The following is a 23,726-nucleotide window of genomic DNA, read 5'->3' as shown; positions in this document are numbered from 1 at the left end:
TAGTTCGTTGCTTGTAAAGGAGTCTCCACCACGCTTTCTACAACCTGTTCATCAAGCTCTTATGTTAAATGTAATTTTTGAACAATAATTTCATCTTTCTCAAGACGCGTTTTTAATACAATGAAAGCTTGGAAACAAATTTTGTTGGTGTTCGGGATCTATATGATCATGGTAGTCGCAGCAGTTCCTTTGGTGATGGATTTTACGGTATTTCCAGCAGATCCAGTAACTCCATTAGTGATGCCGCAATAAATTGTGCCACACCGTCCGCGGCCAATCAGTACAGAGACTCTGAGGTCCACATAATTTCGATAACTTGAAGCTCCCAATGTCGATAAAACGGTATTAAATATCCAATGAATGCCGCATAGAAGTTTACATGAACTTCCTTCACCTTCAAAGGACTAAATAGTAAGTTTTCTCTCAAAAACATGATCAACATGGCGACTTTTTAATCCTTAAATTGAAATAGTTCACGTTTTAGCCTTTCTAATGATTTAGAGGTAATCAAGGGAACAATAATACAACTGACACAAGTAGAAATCCTTCATATTTAGGACTTTACATGGATTCGTGTAAAAAAAAACATGAGAAATTTCATTATTGATACTAACACTTTCAGACCGCCAAGTGTGTCGGTTTTGCCGATTGATGGAACATCTGAGTACCGTCGATTATGCGAAGCCAACAATACATTTTTTGTTTACGTGCCCAAAACATGTTTTTCCGTCGGTTTCGCGTAACCGACGTAGCAATTTGTGGTCAAAGTCTCATAAATGATAAAGCTTCTTATTTTTTTGCATGACACGTTGATGACATGTTGACATGTTGACACGTGATGACATGTTGGTTCACAAAGAGATAGACTTTTTCCGCTTTATTAGTGTTTTCCTCAATTAATTTAGGGCCGAAACTTCAAACCACAAAAGGTGAAATTGGCGACACGACTTTTCCCGTCATTGTAAATTCACCCGCATGGTGAACTGAATTTATTTGATTTTTTTTTTACCACCGGTTGGAAACAGCTGCTCTGCGTGGCCGATCGGAGTGATGTCTCTGAATAAGTTCGAAATTCAGAATATCTGCGTGTACAAAAAAAAAAGCCACCGCGATTTTTTTAGAAAATATTTGTAAGACATGAAGACATTTCAACAGAATTTCGATGACGAAGGGATCCTCTCGTAGAAACAAAAAAGTTTGTTTTCTGCAATTAATGTGGAGCTGAAATGGCATTATGTAATGGAACTGAAAATGAACGGAGAAGAAGTGTAATGCGAAAGTGAAGTGCTGGAATGTTGAATAAACTGAGTGAATAGCGTTGATGAGAACGATCTGCCTCTCATTATCGTCTATGTTTCAAGAAACGTAGGAACGGTTCCGCATATTTTTTACAGGAAAATCTGTCACTCTTGACTCCAGGCCAATGGCAATCCGCAAGGCAAAACACTTAATAATTATATTCTGTTCTTCTTTGCCGGTTCTTAATTTTCGTCACCCGTGCATCAGAATGAATGCAAAACGAGCATTTTCAGTTTGCCGACGCATGTGTTAAAAAATGACCTTTTTTCCGAGCCCTCAGAACTTTTGTTTAGTGTGATTGACCAAACAGCTAGGTACACTGAGAAAAATATTTGTGTTCTCGTGTTACTTTTGATTAATATAGGAAGTAAAACACAAAATAACACACATTCTGTGTTTATTTTGGTACAGTTTTCCGTGAATGTATCTCAGAAAACAATTAATGGACTGGGAAAGTGCATCCCTTCGATTGCGACGTTGGTATTCTCCACTCGTTTTTCATTTATAATTTCCTCAAGAAAACTAGCTGGCGTTCTCTCTTCAAATTTTCAACCGAAGGCTAGGTTATTTTGTGCTTTACTTCCCGTACTAACCAAACTTTTGTGTTGAAATTTCTCTCTGTGTATACCTCAGAGCTCCATCTAATGCCGTATAGAGGGTCGAAAAAGATCCCGTAATCATTTTTTCACCGTCTATGAGTCGTTATTCTACGAGTATCAGATTTTTCATGAAAAATCAAAATAACATTACAATTTTTTTTTGCTTCAAAGTTATCGATCATCCACCGAAAAAATCATTTCCTGGTGCAATTTAAATCATTAAGAAATTCTTATCACTTCAGATTTTGGAATTCAATCTCTGATTATTTGCCTCCAGTTCATCAAAATTAACACTTTACAACCCAATTCTTGTCTAATAATATTGGCTCCGAACTCTCGAAAAGCCGACTATCGTTAATTCTAAGACAAACCTCCGTCTTCTGTTATACTCTACAATTAAAAACCCGCAAAACTTTCAGAGGTGACCGGAATATATATTCTTCTAAAATGCTAATCCTTTCTGTTCGACCTGCTAAAAAGCCTTACGAAGGTATAAAGCTTTCTTAATGAAAGTACCCAAGAGGGGAAAGTCATGAAATTAAGAGGAAGAGAAGCTTTTATAATTAAATTAAATTTGTAACTCTCAATTAGTGTTATGCCGGTGACAATTCGAGGGGTGGGTTGTCAAGTATGCGGTCACGACATTACTTATTGAGGCAGAGAGAATTAATCATTTAGAAAGATACGAAAAAAGAAAGAAGAAAAGAAATAAAGACTCAATTGAGAAAATAAGAGAGAAGTGCGATTAGAGAGCTGTTTCGGAATAATGCTCAGGGAATTGGAAGATGGAGAAAAACTGTCCGAGGAGCGTCTTATCAGCATATTAGCTGGGTTTCAGAAATTGATTTATATTAATAAATCACCCATTGAAAAAGGAATAATGAGTGTAATATTTGTATGTGCTTCCTGCTTTACGTCTCCGAGAGTCAGACTAGAAAGGGGGGGGGGGGCTGGATGAGGGATAGATGCCAGTTTGTACTTCCATTTAGCAGAAACCAGGGGCGGAGTTGTCATTTGGACCAGAAATTTCGCTTTAAGAGAAAAATCTTCACTTCAATATAGCCTCAAATCTAATTTTCAAATTCACCGTGAACACTTTTTAAGAACGCACATTTCGGGCGCTTCTGGTTTACCAGATGTGCCCTTTCCAGCCGTTGGACTCCTCGTTGTAAGATGGGACATAGCGTATGTTGTCTAATGGGAAATGACGCCATTTTGGCACAGGCGGTAAAATTTTTATCTTGTTCGTTATCTGATATTTTTAAAAATATGCGTAGAATGTTGGCTTTTATGACAAAAAATTCTGCACGAATTTATTACCTGGTTACACTATTTTAAGGTCCTCGTCATGCCTAGATATTTTTATCGAATCTGTATTTTCCGAGTAAATTTCAAAAAAGGTGGAAGCGGGTGGTTGGAATTGACAAAGGAGGTAGGCAATAGACTAACGAGCGGCACTCCACGAGAGGTTTCATGGTTAGTCCATCATTTTCCCCTTAGTCTACAGGTACCACTCAGTTCAACCGATAACATTGCTCCATACTCCCTATGTCTTCTTTGTCTATCACTCTGTGTACCAATTTCAACAATCAGCCCGCTGGTGCAAATGGACGTTTTTTTATCAAACGGAACTATGTGCATTGTGACGTGAGCCCTGTTATGCATATATTCTCATGAGTCTCAGGGCTCATGTCTTAATGCACATAGTTCCGTTTGATAGAAGTGAGTCCAAATAGACTTCTTTTTGAAAATTCGACCGAATATGGTGGTGATTCGACAACCTGGCGCATGGGGAAAACGCTTTAAAACTGGGAGTATTCCCGCGACGAATAGGCACCGAGGCGAGGGTTGGCGACAGGGAGGGGGTAGAAAAATGCCATTGGATTTACAACGTCAAAAATTGTAAAGGCCAATAAGAGAGGAACTCAAGTTTGCGGTGGAGACGGGACCGATGGCTCGGTCGCCTAGCAACCGTGGGGTGGAACACCCTCGAAATCACTCCCACTCTTTTATACTTTTTCCCTTTTTTCGAACGGGAGCGGGACAGGGAAAAACTCGACGGATGGCGGCGGAGGACGAGGGGCGAGGGGAGAGGCGAGGAGGGAAGTGCGGGAGGGTGGAGAAGAAATGGCGAGCCGAAATCGGGCACCGACAACACTTATGCACCCACCCTTCGCTGCCGCCCGTATTTCTTCCTTAATGACACTTATGTATGAATCTTGAATGGCCGTCGCTTACGGGGTTCGAATCCGGGCACCTCTAAATTTTTATCAAATCGTCAGTGTTGCCGCAGTCACGAATACCGGGAAACCCGGGGAATTGGAATAATTAAATTTGAATAATAAAAGTCGAGCAAAGCTCGAAATTTCAGGGAAAACATCGAAAATGTCAGGGAAAAATTGATGAGCACCTTTATTTGTTTCCTAGAATAGGGTTGACGTATCAAACAACAAATTTTGTCCTAAAACTATTTCTGATCGTGCCTTTTTGACCATCTGGCATATTTTCAATTGTCAGGGCATTCCACCAAAATGTGTCAGGAAAATTAGGGAAATGTCAGGGAATTTCATCTTCTAGGTTCGGTGGCAACCCTAAATAATCCAAAAATAATGATTTATTAAAGATATTGTGCAAACAAAGAATACTCGGCAGCAACAATTATACATACTCGAATTTGAGCATTTGGATTCATTACGAGCACTAAAATTAACGGAGCGTCCCGAATAAGCACCGAATATTTATTTCTCAGGGATCCTTACTAAATTAGTAAAAGCTGAAATCCTGAGAATTATGAGGTATTCTCAATCATGACTGACCTGAGCCCAAAAAACGTATTAACTAATTTTTGCACTTTGAATGCATATTGTGACAGGAATTATATTCTTCAGTGAGTTAAATTCAAAGGAAGTTTGTATTCATAGCAAACTAACTCTCAGTCAAAACAGAGATTCTGTCAAACGCTTTGGCAGATGAACAGATGTTGAAGATTTACCAATTTTTGTATGTTTTCTTATGAATATCTCCGAGTTCTTAGGCATTTTGAAATGGAAAATTGATCAAAATACCAATTTTTATTTTCAATTTTGACTATGGAAAGTTTTTCTCGGAATATTTTACCATCGAATAAACACTCTGTATTGTACAAGGCATCAAATAATTTTAAGATATATGCTTGCTCAATATGAGGAATTCCGAAAGCAATCGTGAACTGATTAACAATTTTAAAAGGGGCTTCATTACTTCATCCATATAAGTGGGTCATTTTCCTGTCAGGAATTGAGTAAAACGTCAGGATTTCGATGCGAATTAAACGTTGCAATCAAAATCAAAATTTGCATCACAAAATAGTATTTTAAACGGTTCTTAGCTCCTGAGTAGACACTTATCTTGATATTTTCAGCATGTCAGAGAATACAGCATTTAAAAATATGAGAAGCAATTTCAGAGGAAGAGCCAAAAAGAGTCTATAGGTTTAATGAGACATTTTTCCGCATCTATGAAAAACTCGTAAGCTCTTCGCCCCGCATAAATTCACAAAATTTTGTAGACAATCAAAATTTAGCCATCTGCCCAGGCATTTGACAAAATGCCTGATTTCACTATTTGCCCGCGACATGTGCTTCATAGTGCTCTCTGATTTATTTAATTTGTACGTACTTATTTCAAGCATAAATACATCCGAATGTGATACGATATCCCCCGTTGTGCGCCCCGAAGGTTGCGTTACCGCCCGACTCAGCTGCGTGCCCCGTAGTCGGGGAGAAAGCAAACACGGTAACAACTCCTGGTAAGTTGGGGATGGCCAAGTTGGGTCGAACTGTTAATTGCAAAACCGTCGCTCCTTCCGCCGAAGAGCGTAACGCCGTTTTCGCGTGAGCCTCCGAAAAGGCGGACCTTCTGGGGCGACAGGACTCACCTCCCGGTGCTGATACGTCTTTTTGTCGGGTGATCGACGAATCGCGAGCAGCCGACGCGTCTTTTCCCGATATCGGCTCCTCGTTTTCAGCAAATAAAGCCATTTCGACGGCCGACTTCAGGAACTTGTCGAGTGCAAATTGCCAAACTCCCCTCCCACCTTTCGCAATCGCTTCATTTTTAATAGATCCCGTGTATTTTCTACTTAACGGAGTGAGGATGGGGCGTTGCGAGATTGTGCGCGGTCCGTTCAGCGGAATGCCTCCGTGCTAAGGAAGAACGCCGTATGAGCCTTTAGGCGTTGCCAAGTTTCCTTCGATAAAAATCGAATTTACTGGGAAAATTGTGGATATTTTCTTCCAAAATTTTCAGCCAATTTTGTACGCAATTTAATCTAAAATAACTGAAAATTTAAAGGAAAATTATGCATAAATTTCGTCAAAAATACATGGCAACTATCGGATGTGATATATCGATTGTTGTGCCATTTAAACCTATGGTAAAGAATCGATTATTAAGATGTTCGCTGCGAACACCCTGTTCATCCATCCTTTTTGATAGGTTTAAATGGCATAACAATCGATACATCGCAAAGCACGCCACGCCACTGAATCCGAGGTATAAGTTAAACAACCCCTCTCCTCCTCTGATGCACTGTCCTTGTAAACTTGTCAAAAAGTATTTGACGCATTTAACCGGATTCAACCCAAGTACACAAGGCGCTGTCCAATTTCTTCCAATTTTAATAGAAAACCATGTCACAATACCCTGGAATTCTATGAGTATTTTTTGTTTAATTCAGGGGAAACTCGCATAGAGTTTTAATGCGGCCAATTTTTTTGTTTTGTTTCTCTTCAAAATATGGAAGAAAATTAGGGAAAATCAGTTGTTTCGGGTTATTCTGTCCAAATGATAAATTGAACAGACATAGGTACGGTACAGCTACACTGTGAGCAGTAATCATTATTGTAATTTTTTATCAGCATTAGAAGTCTTACTTTAAAAAAAAATTGAATAAAATACACGCATCATCTAGTTTACATAGGTAATTTGTTCAATGAGGATTTCGAACTTATAGTCGTGCTAAATGTGGTGTATTTTCTTGTGTAAGTTTCATAAATTAAGCTAAAAACTTTATGAATACCTAAAGGAATTAGCAAAACACACTTTAGCAAATGATGCGTTTATCAAACAAACTATGCCATTTCGATTTGTAAAAAAAAAAAATATCGATAGTCCTTTTGTCAAGCTAGATTGCTCTATCACTTCTTTACATCGATATGGACAAAAGAAACGCTCGATCTACGCCGTATCTTTTTCAAGTATCAAGTTGAAATGTTCCGGTTTTGATTTTTGTCCTGATCATCGAGTGGAAAACTTTCTTGGGGGAGAAGGGGGGGGGGGTTCCCAACCTCCGGCCCCCAGGTCATGAATAATATTTAAAAACAATTTGCTATTGTTTGAACCGTTTTTTGAGTGTTGCCTTTTTTACATTTTCCATATTTTTAAAAGTTTTGCTTAGCAATCGTTACTATGAGAGGAAGGTATCGTGATGAGGAAGAAATGAAAAGAAGAGAGCTGAAGTAAGCGGCGAGAAACGAAGAGCTCCGAGAAAAAAAGCAATTCCTTTTCAAATGCTTTCAAAATAATTTTGATGCGAACACTTATCAAGGGTAGTTTTGCTGCTCCGAGTCGCACACGCATCTCCTCCTCTCCTTTAATTTCATAAACTCGGCGATGCACCGTTTATTAAAAAAGAAAGCAGCGGGATGAAAAGAACCGAGGCTCGCTTCTCGTCCCGCGAAAATAAATAAGATGACGACGATAATGCGGAATCGTGAAAGGGAGTTGTTTCGAAACCATTATGATGGAAATAATATATTTTTTAATATATCACTCCGCATACTCACTCGTTTCTTTTAATATTAAAAAAAGAAAACCTCCGTACGGATACCTCGGCGGGATCGAGGGGTTTTCCCTTTAATATTTTCTTGACTGACAGAGAAGGAGCCTTATTGCTGGAAACAAGATAACGCCCATAAATACGTTGAAAAGTGTCTGGAGGAAGAGGAGTTACCTTGTTATATTTCATTCCGTATTTTTCTCTGATGCAATGTGGTCGGGGGTTGTGAGGGCGGCGAGGGGGGGGGGGGGGCAGAACGGAAAGCAATTGCGAGGGAGAAAGTATGAAGGCCGGGGGGGGGGGGGCTCCCGGGAGGGGCGCAAGCGTCTTGGATGTGTGCCTCGAATATCCGCTCCTCCGTTTCGCCCAAATCAATTTTTTCCCTTCCTCCATCCGATTCCGAGGAATTCAAATATCACTCTTATCTTCGACGCGGGTGCGCGAGACACCTCCCCTGGGGGGAGGAGGAGGTTAGGGGGAGGGGGCGGGGTATTCAGCCTCTCTACATTTTATCCTCGGGCAGGAGCTGAAGGAATGATTCCCATCAGCCAGGCACGCCGAGCAGAAACGCGACAGTTTTCTCAGGAGTAATATAAATTCAAATCCACCCGAGGAGAGAGGGAAAAGAAAGCATAAATGGTGAAGCTGACAAAAGTTTCGGTTTCGCCTGGACGCCGATGGCTCCGAGCTTGGAATTTAGAATTTGACTCGCTGGAAATTCTAGTGTGTGCTCTTCGAGTGGCATCCGGGCTCCGGCTGCCGAATTGCAAACAGATCTGAATGACGGGGGAATCCGGGGAAAGTCAGGAGGGGTTGCGTGGGCCAGAAAATCTCCGAGGAAACGAGAGTATATCAGAGAATTTACTCATCAAGCTGGCATTTCTGCAGCCTTTCAATCGAATTTTTTCATCCCTGTTTGGTCTAGGTAGATTTGTGGAGCAGGCTTCAAAAAATTTCCAACTTAAAAAAATTTGTGATAGATTGATTCCCAATTTAACGGTTGAAATCACGTCTATATTCTAAATTTCATGCCGCAAGGTTCAATTGAGGGGCTCCGAGGACAAGGTTCATAAGTGCAGTTTTTGAAAAAAATTGAGAAATTCATGTTCTCAACTAAAACTAGTTAGAGAGTTTATATTTTGAGAAAAATTCGCAACTAAAATCCGACTTTAAAGCATCAAAAAGTAAGTTTAAACTTCCCTTCTGCCACAAGGCTCCATGTAATTTTGAAACTTCAAACATTTATTTCTTGAAATGCAAAAACTGCACTCATGCGTCTTGCCCTCCAAGCCCCTGAATTTCTCATTTTTACATCTTATTTGCCTTCTCTTCCTCTCTTTTCTTTTTTTTCAATTATAATACGAAGAATTTGCTTAAAATTTTTATCCTAATCGTCCACAATATTTGCCAAGTACAAAAATTTGCTAATTCTACAATGAGAGAAATCTATTCAAGTTTCAAGTCAAAAATGTCTTCCGGCATCTCTGAACTGGGCCTTTAATTCATAGGAAACAGATGGAAAAATCAGAATGGGGAGAGAGAGAGTGAGTGAGAGGGGGGGGGGGGTCGGGGGAGAGAGAGAGACCATAAAAAACATTACTGGAAAACCATGAAAAGTTCGCAAGACTAGTTCTCATGCGCGCCCCCTTTATTTTTGGATGACGGACGAAAATGCATTTGAAGAACGCCCAGGCATTTTTATGAAGGCTATAATTTATGCAGCGCGGTATTATTTTTAAGCTCCGCCATTTTATCGGGCCCCGCCACGAAGGAGAGCTTAGCAATCGTAACTTTTTTATAGATTTCGACCATAAATTTTTACCACTCTCCTGAGCGCGGACAGATGAACTGCATTTTTTTAATGATTTGCCGTTCGACGGTTTAGGGCGTATTAAGGTGGAAACCCGAGAGCGCGCCGAAGAAATCCGAATTGGCATGCTAAGTACTACATTGCCATTTACGTATATCTATCTCTGCCCGGCATATTTAATGAATTCCTCGCGAGAGACAATCTGAAAATAAGAGACAGAAATAATAATACTTTTACTCCGCCACTTTGTTTAATCGCTTAGTATCGACTAAAACTATTTTATTCAAAATCAGTGACAACCTACTAGCACACAAGAGCATGAAAGCTTAATATTCCTTGATTGTCACTGTATATCATGTTTTCATTTTTTAAACCAAGTATCATCTGGACTGAGTTAAGCAGAAAGGAACCAACCCACATTTTGGAAAAAATTGAGTTATGAGTGGTTTTGAACTCAACCACCGCTCTACTATCCATCGCAAAAAATTCAAATTTTTTGTTAGAGCAAATTTTTCAGAAATTGAACTTGAAGTTTATCTTTTACATTGAGTCTTATGCAGGAGCCAAACTTTAAACCTCTTTTTTTCGGTTTGATCCGGATGTGATTTGGTTCCTTTCTGTTTAACTCCGTCCATCTAATCGTCAGTAGATGTGATCTCGGAGAGCCTAATACAAAATTCTCTTGGCTCCAGAGTCCAGAGAGACTCTTAAAAAAGAAATAATTCTCTTGATTCAATCGGATTTTACCTTAATCAAAACGAGATCCGCTTTAGTTAGGATGCTTGACTCTCGACTCAAGCAAAAATCCGATTGAATCCAATCAAGAGTACCTATTTTTTCCTGTCAAATTTTTTAAGATTCCGAAATCTAGATTCAATAGACTTTTTTTCCAGTGAAGAATCATAAATGTCAAAAAACAGATGAAGCTCATTTAATACATATCAATTTAACTTTACGCATGTCATCCAAAAATGATAACTATTATAATTGTTTGAGGGTTTTCTTCTCTCTCTTTTTTTTTTGTTTATTTTTGTTAAAAATAACCAATTCCCGATAAATGCAGCCGAAAGTACAGCTTTAATTTTACCATTTAAATCAAATCATCGTTAAAGCACCTATTTCCCCCTTTTTCTATTAATGAAAATCGTATTTTAATAATTTTCGAGTTTAAGAATGCATTTCTTCTTCAATGTCCACTCCTAAATTACTTTGAATTAGTTTTTCAAAATTAGTCAGTGGATTCTTTAGTCTCCTGACAACTGAATTGCGATCTCAAAATTCGAAAAAAATGACGAGTAGCTGAAAAAATGGAACCAATCGATGCGATGTATCACATGTCGTTTCGACACAAAATATGGTGTCCATCGAATCGAATCACATGAAGGAAGCTTCCTAACTCTACGCATTGGGATACCAACATTTTTTGTAGGGACTCGTAGCGAATGCTCGGTTGACTGTGGCACCCACAGACCCACACGCGGCCATTTTGTTGGTCCCCATCGTTAAGGCGCGTTCGCTTCAATGGAGGTTCTCAAAGCTCCGTCGCGTTTGATCTGTCGAGTTGACTTTCCCGATTCTCAGTCAGTTTTCCCCTGGAGCTCATTACCACAGACAAATCCCTTGCTCAACCATCACCTTTTGCTTCCCTGTTCCTCAAGCAGCGTTGCCGACATTTTTCAACAAGCTGCAGCATTCTTATCTGTTCGAAACATACGGAAAACCGCCTATAATGCACCAACAAAAGTTCATATTCAAAAGGAATTCTCATCTAATACTCCCCCCCTCCCACAAAGGATTCTGGCAGTTGGAGGAGGAATTCCACTTGTTTTATAAACATTACTCTTTAAATAGGCTGGACATTTCTTCATTTCTGATTGAAACAGTCATAGTTCATTTTCGCAATTTTAGATCAAATTATGAATAGAATTCTCTGAAAAATCGGAAGAAAAGTATTGAAAAAAAAATGTCCGAACATTCGTGATTTGACGACGGAAATTTGACAACATCTGAAGACATACGGCGCTCTTCCTTAGCACGGCAGAGTGGGAGTGATCCATTTCGACGGCATAAAATGACATAAAGCAACACATGGAAATTAAAATGACAGAATTGACAACGGCGTTATACTTTTGTGCTCTTGAAACAAGGCGCTCCGTGAAGAAATTCCTCCGCGTTTTTTCACGTTATTTGTTGTCAATCAACCGACTTTTGACGGAGACTTTTGGAAGTTGAGTCGCGCATTCCCCACTCCCGACTACAACCCCTCGTGCCACCCTCCCCGTTTAACGTTAGTGCTAAATCTAAAAAGAAAGGGGGGCAAGGCGGGGGGGGGGCGGGGAACCGGAGTTAGCGTTGGAGAACGGGGAGCTTAAAATTCTGGCAGCTTTCGAACACCTCTACCTCTGCCTCCTTTATTTCTCTTTCTTCCCCTCCTCCTCCCCTTCTCCTTCTTCCAATTTCCCACCCTCGTTTTCCGCGCGCTCTCCCATTCGGCCGTGCTAAGGGAGAACGCCGTATGAACATTCGAGAGCTGCCAAATTTTCCCCGAATAAAACATGTATTTTTGAAGGAAGTTATGCGTATTTTTCCCTGAGATTTTCCGATATTTAAGATTGAAATGGGAACAAAATTGTCTAAAAAATTGGAAGAAAATTTAACAGAATTTTCCCAGTTGGTTACTAGAGGAAATATGGCAACGCCTGAGGGCTCATACGGCGTTTTCCCTTAGCATGGCAGCATTTGCCTCGCCGATCGACTTCCTTTCTCCCGTCAACTAACTTGATATTGATGATCGGGGAAAGTAGTATTTGGACGATAAAACGCGTTTCGTGTTCACGAAAAAAGAAAGAGCGAAGAAAAATTGAGGCACGCTCGATGACAGGGTGCATTATCTGGGATTAAGCTCGGAGCTTTGGAGGCTCCTCATTGGCTGAATATGAGGTGGGCCTGAAAGATGCGAGTGGCTCGGATGCACTTCGAGAAATTATTCCATCGGCTGAGTTTTTTTGTATAATTATCACGTTTTGATTGGTCAGGTGAGTGATGGTGTGTCATTGCAGCAGCCAGAACGATGTTCGACCATCGTAATAGGTGTCGCCGCAAAAAATTGACTTATCGACAGTTTTTAAGGCTAAAATCATCAAGTGTCTTTAGAATGTCTTTCATTTTAGGATGAAAAGGTTTGGAATCTCAAGAGAAATATCGCGTATCTATGGTTTTTTACGTAATTTAAATCTGATCATCACTTTAAGGCTTCCCAGTCAGACTCTCGGGATTTCAGTTATAATAGAATTTTACGACGTATCGGTAAAAAACAATCGTACGTGAAGAGAATATATTCGCAATAAAAGCTTAATAAAATACTCGTACTTTTTATGGGAGATAATTATGTACATTTCCTTTCTTGAAATGTAAAAATGATTTCCCCGACATCGATTTTCTTAGAATGGAAATAAATCAGTTAGGATATTGTAAATTGATATTGACGTGATAACTTCTGCTTCGTCTTCTGCTTGACATGATAACTTTCCAAAATTCAATATTGAGTGATTTATAAGGATCAAAACTTATTGCTATGTTGTTGCTTAAAGAAAATTGAAATTAAATTTAATTTAATTTTAATGTTCAATTAAATTAATCCCTTTGCCGAAGTATAAAATTGGAAATAAAGGTGAAAAATGAGACGGAATTTAATGATACAAATAAACTCAAAACTGAATAGCGAGGTTGAAGATTGTAGGTCTAGTAGGTGTTCAATTGTATTCCCAGAGCACACCTCAAGACGCATTTCACTGCAAATGATAAACTTTTCATTTTAGGGAAAAATGTCCCTTATTTCGTTATCACGCAATACCCTTCCAATTGCGCATGTTGATGTCGACGGACAACATAATCCTGTTTTAACTGTTTTCCACATTCTGAATTTTCCTTCCACACATAATGATCGAAAGGAAACCCGATCACGATCGTACTTCATTTTTTTTTGCTTTTTCTGTTCTGTTTTTTTTTTTTTTTTTTTCGGTTTCTTCTTTTTTCAATAAGAAAGATTTTTTTTGTTTTTTTTTTATTTAGATTGAAATTTTTATAGAAATATTCTTTTAAAAAAAATCTTGAATTGCTTTATTGCGTGTTTGCCTCAAAAATGCATATTCCTGCTTAATTTTGCCGATTGAATATTCGACCGAACTCGGTCGATCATTTTAGAAAAGCTAATCAATAAGAAAATATACTTTCACGTCACCTCTAACACCGACACCTACCCCTGCAAGGAAATAAGTCACAAAAACACCACACACACACATTGGATAGATGATTTACTTGCACGTAATGAATGAAATTCCATAGTTGCCTCCCTAATTTTGAAGCGAACTTTAAATTTACTTTTAAACTTTTGAACTTTTGATATTTTAAACAAAGTTTCCACGCACAGAACATGGATTACCACTTGGGCCTTGGTTCCGTTGAGCCCGATGGTCACTGCTGCCGAGAACTGAAGGGACTGAGCGGGACGCGCTAACCCTTCCAGCCCGCTCAAATTTGTTTAAGTAACACCGGCCCGGCTCGCCGGGCTCATCTGCATACGTGTGAAGGGTCCTCCCGGTATTGTCTTTCGCCTGGGAACCTGTTCCTCGGTTAGTTTTTTTAATGTACTTCTTTATTTTTAAATCTTAATAAGGTACACCCCTAGTTTGCATATGTAAAGCTCTTTCATTAATGGCTTCCCCTCCCCCCCTTCCTCCACCCTGTCACCTCCGGCTTTTATTTTTAGCGTGGGTATCATGACGCTATGTCTACCGCGCGTTTGAAGATTTCACCAGGGCGGCTTCCGGGACCGTGTGATTGTGAATAATTGGATTTTTCAAAATTTTTGACGGGACCCATTGAAGTTTTACGGAGTAAAGATTGATCCTCTTTTTGCAATTTTTTAGTCTGCTTGAGCGGGCAGTGGGGGCGATTTAGGATACATACCCGTCGCGCTTTTATTGGGAATTTATACATAATTGTATTCCCTCCGTGTCTATAAAATTATTTTTTCCTTCTCCTATTTCTCTTTCTTTTTTTTCTCAATTTTAGGCATAATGTGATTTATATATCTAGAAAATAATTCGTGAATTGGATCATAGGGAATCGAGCTTTTGAATAGCATGTTTTCGAGTTTCAAAATTTAGTACCATAGTAGTGAATCTGATACCGCTACTACTCAGTAGATTTTTAAACTGGCTATCTTAGTGTCAAGGCTATCTTTCATAAAGCTAGCTCTCAAGGTTTAGATTTGCAAAACATTTTGGAACAGAAAAAACAGTTCTAACTTTGCACAAACTCGTATTGTTTCGTATGCCTCATTCTTTCAATGGGAAATAATCTTTATCGTGCTCAGAAGGACCCACTTTTGAGTTTATTTTATTTTACTACTTTTCATTCGAACTTTCTCTCCATACTCTTTCTACAGAGGTACTCCAATCTGACTGTGCCATTGATTTGGACTCTCCCGGGCCTCATCGTTGTATCAGGGGCAGATCCAGCAACTTAAGAACACAGGATTTCCTCCATTTCAACCTCTGTTAAATCATCTATTCATGTCGCAGCATCTGGCCATTTAAGTATCGATACATTTCCATGGGTTTAAATGGAGAAAAATCAATGTTCCCAATTTGCTGGATCCGCCGATGTTGTATATAGGTCGGGAATCAGACTCCGATTGGGGTAAGAGCGAACTCATGTTTGATACCGCCATTGGTAAGTCACAACCCCCCCCCCCCCTCCCAAAAAAAATAAAATAAGTAAATGAAAATAATAAAAAATATTAAATGGGGGCCAAAATTAACAATTTCGGGCCAATTAAATGGGCCCCCCCCCCCCAAAAAAAAAATAAAATAAGTAAATGAAAATAATAAAAAAAATTAAATGGGGGCCTTTTAGCGGCGTGAGTGGATGAACAGCGACAGGTTGATCGGCGAGTCAAAACAGGGCAAATATTGCGACAAAAGAAGATAAATGGACGTATTTATGCCGAAAGAACTATGTGCATAGACTTTACGTGAGACATAGGTCCTTTTAGAGCATAAATGCGTCCAAACACAAAGACGGGTGGGATATCAAAGGCTTCCTTCCTTGGGCCTCTTTCCGCACTTGCAGCGCGAAGGAGAGCTTAATCAGCCGGTTTTGTGACAAACCCGCGAAACGTGCGGCAATTAGAGATGAATACAAGTGTCGATCGAGGATCGGAGGGTCGGCACAATGGGAATTAGGCGGCCGCGAGAGGAGGGGGACAAAAATCGCGGCGATGATTACCGATCGCTCATCGACCTTTAATTGCCGATTGATCCCCGATTCAATGCCGCGCCACCGAGGCGAATCGATTTAAAAAATCACCTGCGGATTTCGTCGAGGGTACCTATAATATCCACGTCCGCGACGCTGTTGCCGAATCATCCTTGGAAATCGGAAATTTTGTGATTTACAAACCGCACATTCGACTTCCTGTGTGAAATTTTAAACTTTCTTTACCCCCCCCCCCTCTCACCAACACTCCCTCGTTCTTTTTCCTTCCTTTCCTCTCTCTTTCCTGATCCAGCTTCTTCAGCATTGATTAATAACTCGTTATTACCTTTTTGTGTTAGTTGTGAGTTTTTTATCCATGGGCGTCGAAGGGGGGCCAGGGGGGGGGCCTGCCCCCTAGAATTGAAAATAGTATCATCTACCCCCCCCCCTCCCCAGAAATTCCGGATGGTGGGAAAAAACCTGAGGAGGGTGATCATCTCTCTTGATGTACATGGAGAAAAAAACTTCGTGCGTGGGACCCGAAGTTTAGGTCATATGGATCTCTGAAGTTTTCGCATTGAGCATCTGAACACTTTAGGTCCAGCTGCTGAGGTTTGGATCACACATCTGAAACCTCAGTTCTTACATCCGAAGTACTTCGGTTTTCACATCCGAAAAACTTCGGTTCTCACATCCGAAAAACTTATCGGTCCTCACATCTGAAGTACTTCAGATGTAAGAACTGAAGTTTCAGATGTGTGATCCGAACCTCGACAGCTAGACCTAAAGTGTTCAGATGCTCAATCCGAAAAATTCAGAGATCAATATGACCTATACTTCGGGTCCCACGCACGAGGTTTTTTTCTCCGTTTATGATTGTAGAATCTTACATCAAGACATCGTGTTCATTCAGTTAGTATTTCCTGAAATTTTCATCAAGGAAGCCTGTGTAAATGTGTGCAGAGGTTTTTTCGGCGCAGATTTCAAAACGACACGCGAGTGACCATTAAAACCAGGCTATTTACAGCCTCTGATGCGTAGTCCTACCAAGACCCCGTCAATGCGCGGGATACTGTCAATATTCCGCCAGGATCGGCGTTCAACTCGCCTCGGGTCCCTCCTCCCTCCTGCTGTATGCACAATCGACACGTTAATTTTCGCATCACGAAACTTTTAAATGACTCTCCCAATAACTCGGTCAAAGACAAAACGGTGTGGCTCCGAGGAGCCGGTAACAATCCCTGTCCGAATTACCATACTTTGTTCGCTACCCCTCGACGGTGGCGCCCCCAGCTAAGACAACGGCCAACGCCTTATGCAAATGACCTCTCCGATACCCCGAGGTTTAATTATTGCTCCAAGGAAGAGGAAATAAGAACAAGGAAATAAAAACTGTGCGATTTTGCTCACCGCGCTTTCTCATTCGAGTTGCTTTAATTTTATTCAATTTGAGCCTTTGTCGCGACTGCCTCGTTTTTCTTTGATCAAATTAATTTCTACCCTCCCCCCTTCCCTCCTCCGTCGAGCTTCTTCGGTCGCTACTCTCGTCGGCTCTTTATTGAGCTTGAATAATGCACTCATTAAGGCGTGGCTTCGGTCAATCCGTGATCGCTCATGGAGTTGTAATTGTTAACTAAGGCGAGTTCCGGGTTGGATCTGTGTAATCTTTGTCGTATCTCATCCTCTTGTAGCTGTAAATTATTCGTCCAAGGAGGAGCAAATCCTTTTTCTTGAGTTTCACTTCTTTATTTCGATGAGAAGTATAGTCAAGAGCTCTGCCGTGCTAAGGAAGAACGCCGTATGAACATTTGAGAGTTGCCATTTCCTTCGATAAAATGTTTATTTTTGAGGAACTTTTTGAATATTTTTCCTTGAAAATTTTAGGAATTTTGGGTGAGATTGCGAGCAAAATTATCTAAAAAATTGGGAAGAAAATATTCACAAGTTTACAAGGAAATTCGTGTTTTAGTTCTGTCTTGCAGAACTATACGTCGTGTTGAGCAAATAAAGTTTTTGTTGATTTAAAGTTTATCAGTTTATGGAATGGACGTATATCTGTTAAACGGAACTAAGCGCCAATTTGAGTTCCTTTTAAGGATTTTAGAATCCCGGATATCACGTCTTGTCAAGCGGAACTAAGCGCCAAGGAAAAGCATTGCGAGTTTAGGACGGAACGAGCATCGCGTTCCGCAACACCCGCCAATCCAAGCCCTCCTCTCCCTTCTCCCCCTATGGCGCTTAGTTCCGTTTGATAGATTTACGTCCAAATGTGCCACAAATAAAATGCACGGAAATGAAGCCTCATTTCCTGACATTTTGAATCTTTTGATGAATGCAATGACGTCCGGCATTTTTTGGTTCCTAACACCTAAGAGCGTCATGAGGCCCATTATAGCTGATTCAATGAAAAGAAGGTCCGCCACGCCCATACTCTCAACACACAGTAACTCCATCTCAAACTTAAAAGGTGCAACCCATCGTTTAATCTCATTGCTTTTTGGTTGCAGGTTGGAAGCTGTGAAAGGGATCGCAGAATCGGTAAGGCAATTTTACAATGAGGTAGAGTGGGAGGTAATTCACGACGCCGGCTGCACTATGGACGACACGGAGCTACCGCACCACGTCACCTCGGTGCCCACCCTACAAAGACTTCTCAACTCCACCTTCGATAGTTTTCTTCAAGTTTTGCCAGGCAAACCTACGCTCGTCACCATATCCAGGTAACGTCCGTTTCTTAGTCCATCTCACAACCTCGGATGGAACCAAGATCTTTTCGTCGCGGGGGAAAACACAGAGGAGCACCTCATATGAGGGGCCTGGAGGACAAGGCGCATAAGTGCAGTTTTTGAAAAATTGAGGTATTAATGATTTCAAGTAAAACTGGTCTTGGTGCATATGATGTGAAAAATTCGCGCCCATATTCCTATTTTTAAGCATCGAAAAGTCAGTTTGAACTTTCTCTCCGCCATAAGGATCCATGCAATTTCGAAACTTCAAACACGTATTTATCGAAATAGTCAAAAGTGCACTTATGCGCCTTGTCCTCCAAGGCCCTCAAATAAGAGGGGTGGATAGGCGCAGAGAAACATTCTCCGAAGGCCCTCGTTTTGGAAGTAGGAGGGCAAATGGAAAATTCCCCTATTGAAAGTCTGGGGGCACAGACATACATCCCAAAGAAGGGGGGGGGGGGCTTGGAGGACTCTTTGGATCAGAGTGGGTGTTTAAGGGGGCCCCCAGGTGGGATTTGATAATTGGAACGTCCCAGTAGCAATTTTGAGCCATTCTCACTCAAAAATTGATTGAAATTCACTTTCGAGAAACGGCTCGCTATCGTGTTGCTAAATCGTAATTATTTTATCAGCTGATCGTTGTACTTGATACAAATATTACCAAAAGTAGTCAGGCAGACTTTGTTCCTAAAATATTGTCCCAATAGTCATACTTTTCGAAGTACAACTTGCAGGACTTACAATCCGCAATTTTTTGTTGTGTCGTTAAAATGTGAGCAATAAACATTGATTTAAGATAAAGAATGATTAGATTTCCTGTTCAAATGAGTTGAATAGTACAAATTAAGTGTGACATAGCATCAGTAAATACACTAAAAGGAGGGAAAATAACAATACCTCTTGAATCAACAGATCATTTAAGCTTCATTCATTGGTTGGTATCCTTGCAGAGGCACACAAAACTGGTCAATAGTATAGTAAACTCTACCTTTGCTCCTAATGTATGCTTTAGTCTCCTCTTTCCAAGACTTTATTTAATGGTTGAATGCTCGGTTTTCTGTCACAGGTCCAGTGAAGATGATTATTGCCCACCAGAGAATGTTGACTTCATTGAAAATTCCGTTTTAGGAATTTTGAGAAAACACCTCTCTCCACTTTATGTCTATTTACAATATGCATCCGAATCCGAAGAAGAGACTCATCAGTAGATTCTAACCCCACTGTCAAACTACCTATTGTGTAAATCATATTTCCTGTATTTTCTGTCAGTAATATTCTTTCAATAAATATGTAATTAATATTGCGTTTAGATTTGACTTATTTAATTTTTTTAAATTTACGATTAGCACCTTTCAAAAAGAAAGAGGATAAGAACTTCAACATTCGTACCCTTGTATTATGAGAACAAAGCATTATAAAAGGAAAAATAACGTTACAAATATGAGAAAAGAGGGGAGGCTGAAAAAGAAACAAGGGGTTGGTTCTAACGTTAAGACGTTGGAGAGCGTTCACCGCACGAACCTTTTCATCTTACCAGGAAATAATTGAATTATTATTTTACGCTAACATCATTACCTGTTCACGTAAGAACGGAATGAATCACTGAAAGATACACCTACTAACCAAGATACATAACTGCGTATGATACATAACATAGCTACATAAACGTAACTGCATTCCAGGATTGCATACTTTTTTCAAGCAATTAAACTTCTTACAAAATCATGACTGTGCAGTTTCTTTCGAAAATTCCAGTAATTTTCGCCCGCAATCGGAAGAAAAGATTGTGAAATTGTCAGTCGAAAATGTCTATAGGTTTCCTGGTAAAAACAAAATTTGCGAATGGAAATTAAGCAAATTTGAAGTGTATCTACGTTCTTTCCGTTTTAGAATCAACACAACCAATTACTGCCGTGCTAAGGAAGAACACCGTGTGAACCTTCGCCTCAGGCGTTACCAAATTTCTCCTGGCAAATCACCAATTTTCAGGAAAATTTTTGAACATTTGCCTACCAATTTCTCAGATAATTTTGTTTGTAATTCGATCAAAAATTTCTGAAAATTTCAAGGAAAAACATTCGTAACTTTTCCCCAAAAATAAACATTTTACCCAAGGAAATTTGGCAACTCTCGAATGTTCATACGGCGTTCTTCCTTAGCACGGCAGAATACACGGCTACCCGAGACGCTGATTAAGGGATGACAAAAAAAAACAGTAACATAATAAAGGTGTCGGGCTAAGACAACGGAGAATATTAAAAAAGAACTAGACGAGACATTTGAATAGTTTAGGGGATGGGGGAATGGGGGGAGGGGGTATTATCCGGCCTCTCCGGGATGCTGCTAGCCCCGAGCCCGTGAGAATTGAAATTAAAGTAGTAGGTACATGCAAATGAGACGTTAAAAACAAGAGAGCGTCTCCTTCGGGGCAGTGGCGTGGCGTGAATTGCGATACATCGATTGTTATGCCATTTAAACCTATGAAAGAAGATCGATTATCAGGGTGTTCGCAGCGAACACCTTAGTAATCGATTCTTTGCCATAGCTTCAAATGGCGAGATATCGATAATCGATTATTCACGCCACGCCACTGCTTCGGGGAAGAGGAGAGCAAAATAATGAGGCGGGGCCGCCGCGCCGCGCTCTCCCTCCCGCCATGTTTTTATTCGTTTCCTTGAATTGAAAGCGAAAGAAAAGTAATATTTACAGGAGGACGACGGTGCACAGGAAATAACGTTTTGGCAAGCTTTTGTGCAGCGATGATCTGGGCATTGAAAAGTGAAATAAAGGCGCGCCAGTCCTCCTCGCCGCAAGGACTCGCTTGTCAGATAGCTCTCATTAGAATCGCTTTTCTTCATTAAAGGCCCCCGAATTTATTCACCCCAATCAATTCTGATATCATTGATTTAAGGTGATTCGTCAAGCTCAAGTGACGTGGTCGAACTGGTATGCGATATATCGCATCGGTTAGGTCAAAAATCTCGGCAGATTTTGAATTTTTAATCATAAAAAAAGGACATACCCCTGCGCATAAGCCTGAAGAATCATTCTAAACCCAAAAATCGACAAAAATCAGAGTATGGAAAGCAGGATAGTGTTAGGAAAAAAACCTCGCGTTCGATACAGAAATCGATGGCTGAATCGAATGCGAGGTTTTTTCTCCAAACTCTATTCTGCTTTTATTGCTCTGAATTTTGCCAATTTCTGGGTTTAAAATAATTCTTCAGGCTCATGCGCTGGGGCTATCGTCCTTTTTTTTGTTAAAAATTCAAAATTCGCCGAGATTTTTGAAGTTATCGATGCGATATATCGCACGCCAGTTCGACCACGTCACTTGAGCTTGACGAATCACCTTAATGGGTCGTATTTGAGAATGGCTCGATGTATCGTCTGGTTCAAAACAGTAGAACATAACCTCAAACGAAAATTTTTGAATTTAAGTTGGAAAAGCTGACAATGAGAAAATTACCACCAATTACATTTTTCATTGCCATTTAGTACTCGAAAGAATAAAAAATCAAAAAGGCGGAAATACATACATACATACATACATACATACATACAATCTAAATTTTCGTTTATACTCCTATTTTCAAAATTACCTGTAAAGACGTTAATAGCCTGAGTCGCTGAATGTCTCAAAATTATAATAACTAACTAACTACATACATACATACATACATACATACATACATATATATATACATGAATTTGAATAGCATATATTTTCGTGATCTACGACCCGTGATCGGTGCTCTTCACAATGTCTCAGGTCTGGGTCCGACATCATGGGAGAATGCAATAGTGTATTTCCTTCGGAAAATACACTAAAAAGCAATGACAAAAGACCCGTTCCCTTAGATTTCTAAATTGACTTTTGAGGCTATGTCTACTTTTTGAACCAATCGATATCGATGCAATCACACCTGTTTGCTAAATCGAATACGATCTATTGTAGGAAATCCCGGCAATGAGTAAGCATCTACTTTGACCGTCCATGGAAGAAGGGACCGTAGCCCGAGAAGTCCAAATGGAGCTCTTGCGTATGTCAGGAATTTGCGATTTAAGAGCTAATTTTAAGTAAAATTTCGCGGAAAACACGATGGTGCCACTGGTTAGCTCTGAAATCAACTCCAAAGCTCAAAAAAAGCTTTTAAAGTTGAAGTCGTGATGGAGAGGTACCCCACGCTACCCTGAGAGTCCACCTCTCTATCAAGAAAAACTCTCCGTGTAAAGGTAGGTAGTAAATACATCAGCAGGGTTACCGAGTGTTCAGTTTTGGAGTCCCAAAAAAGTGGCAACCCTGTTGATATATTTGCTCCCTTTCTGTGCGCTTAGAGAGTTTGTCTTGTTAGAGTGGTGAACTCTCAGGGTAGCGTGGGATATTCCCTCCATTGCGGCCTCAACTTTGAGAGCTTTTTTTGAATTTTGCAGTTGATTTCAAAAAAAGCGAGTGGTACCGTCGTGTTTCTCGCGGAACTCTACGCAGGACTCTGTGCTTAAATCCCATATTTCTGACTTACGCAAGAGCTCCACTGTTAGTAGAACGATTTTCAAAAAATTCATGTCTATTTGCTCTGCCTTTTACCACAGAGAGTTCAGGATAAATTCTAGTGCTACTCGTAAATTAAATTTAACATCATGTTGCATCTTCTTTAAATAAGATAATTTTTGTGTCAAAACCCATACTACCGGGTTGAAGAAAATCGCCGCATGCTTGACCACTTAGACTTGTTTGATAACTTTCATTCTGGATTTGAGCGACACCTTATTGGCAGCTAGAGCGGAGCATTCTACGTTCACGCCCAGCGCCATCGCGCCTTCAATTTTACAGATGCAACACGGACATCCATCAAGCACGAATAATTGTATCTCTGCGCCGTCATCAACGCGCGCCCTTTCCCTTGCTCTATTTCCACATTGTGTTTGTTTCCATGCGTTTTATTTGTGGAAGTACTTCAAGATTAAGAGCTGCATGAGCAACACAGCTGAAGGTTAAAAAGACGTAATTGGGCCTCGTTTTTTAACTTTTCTTCCGAATCGGAGAGACGACTCTTTATTAGCAGTATAAAGCGGAGCATTTCGAGTTCACGCCTCGCGCCATCGCGCCTTCAATTTTGCAGATGCAACACGGATATCCATCAAGCACGAATAGTTGTATCTCTGCGCCGTCGTCAACGCGCGTCCTTTCCCTTGCTCTATTTCCATAC

The 23,726-nt window shown here is 40.2% G+C and overlaps 1 protein-coding gene across 1 annotated transcript in view; it reads left to right on the top strand.

Moving 5' to 3' along the window:
- MESR6 (misexpression suppressor of ras 6) overlaps nucleotides 1-19,825 on the top strand; it is a 660,344-nt gene extending 640,519 nt beyond the window's left edge. The window contains exons 7-8 of the mRNA XM_019053727.2: nucleotides 18,295-18,507; nucleotides 19,583-19,825. Coding sequence (XP_018909272.2) covers nucleotides 18,295-18,507; nucleotides 19,583-19,724 — 355 coding nt within the window. The 3' untranslated portion in view covers nucleotides 19,725-19,825. The remainder of the gene's footprint in view (nucleotides 1-18,294; nucleotides 18,508-19,582) is intronic.
- The last annotated feature ends 3,901 nt before the right edge of the window (nucleotides 19,826-23,726 follow it).

Source organism: Bemisia tabaci, chromosome 1 (genome assembly GCF_918797505.1).
Source record: "Bemisia tabaci chromosome 1, PGI_BMITA_v3".
Taxonomy (NCBI): Eukaryota; Metazoa; Arthropoda; class Insecta; order Hemiptera; family Aleyrodidae; genus Bemisia; species Bemisia tabaci.
The sequence above is the reverse complement of the archived record's forward strand: the minus strand, read 5'-3'. Positions and strand labels throughout refer to the sequence as shown.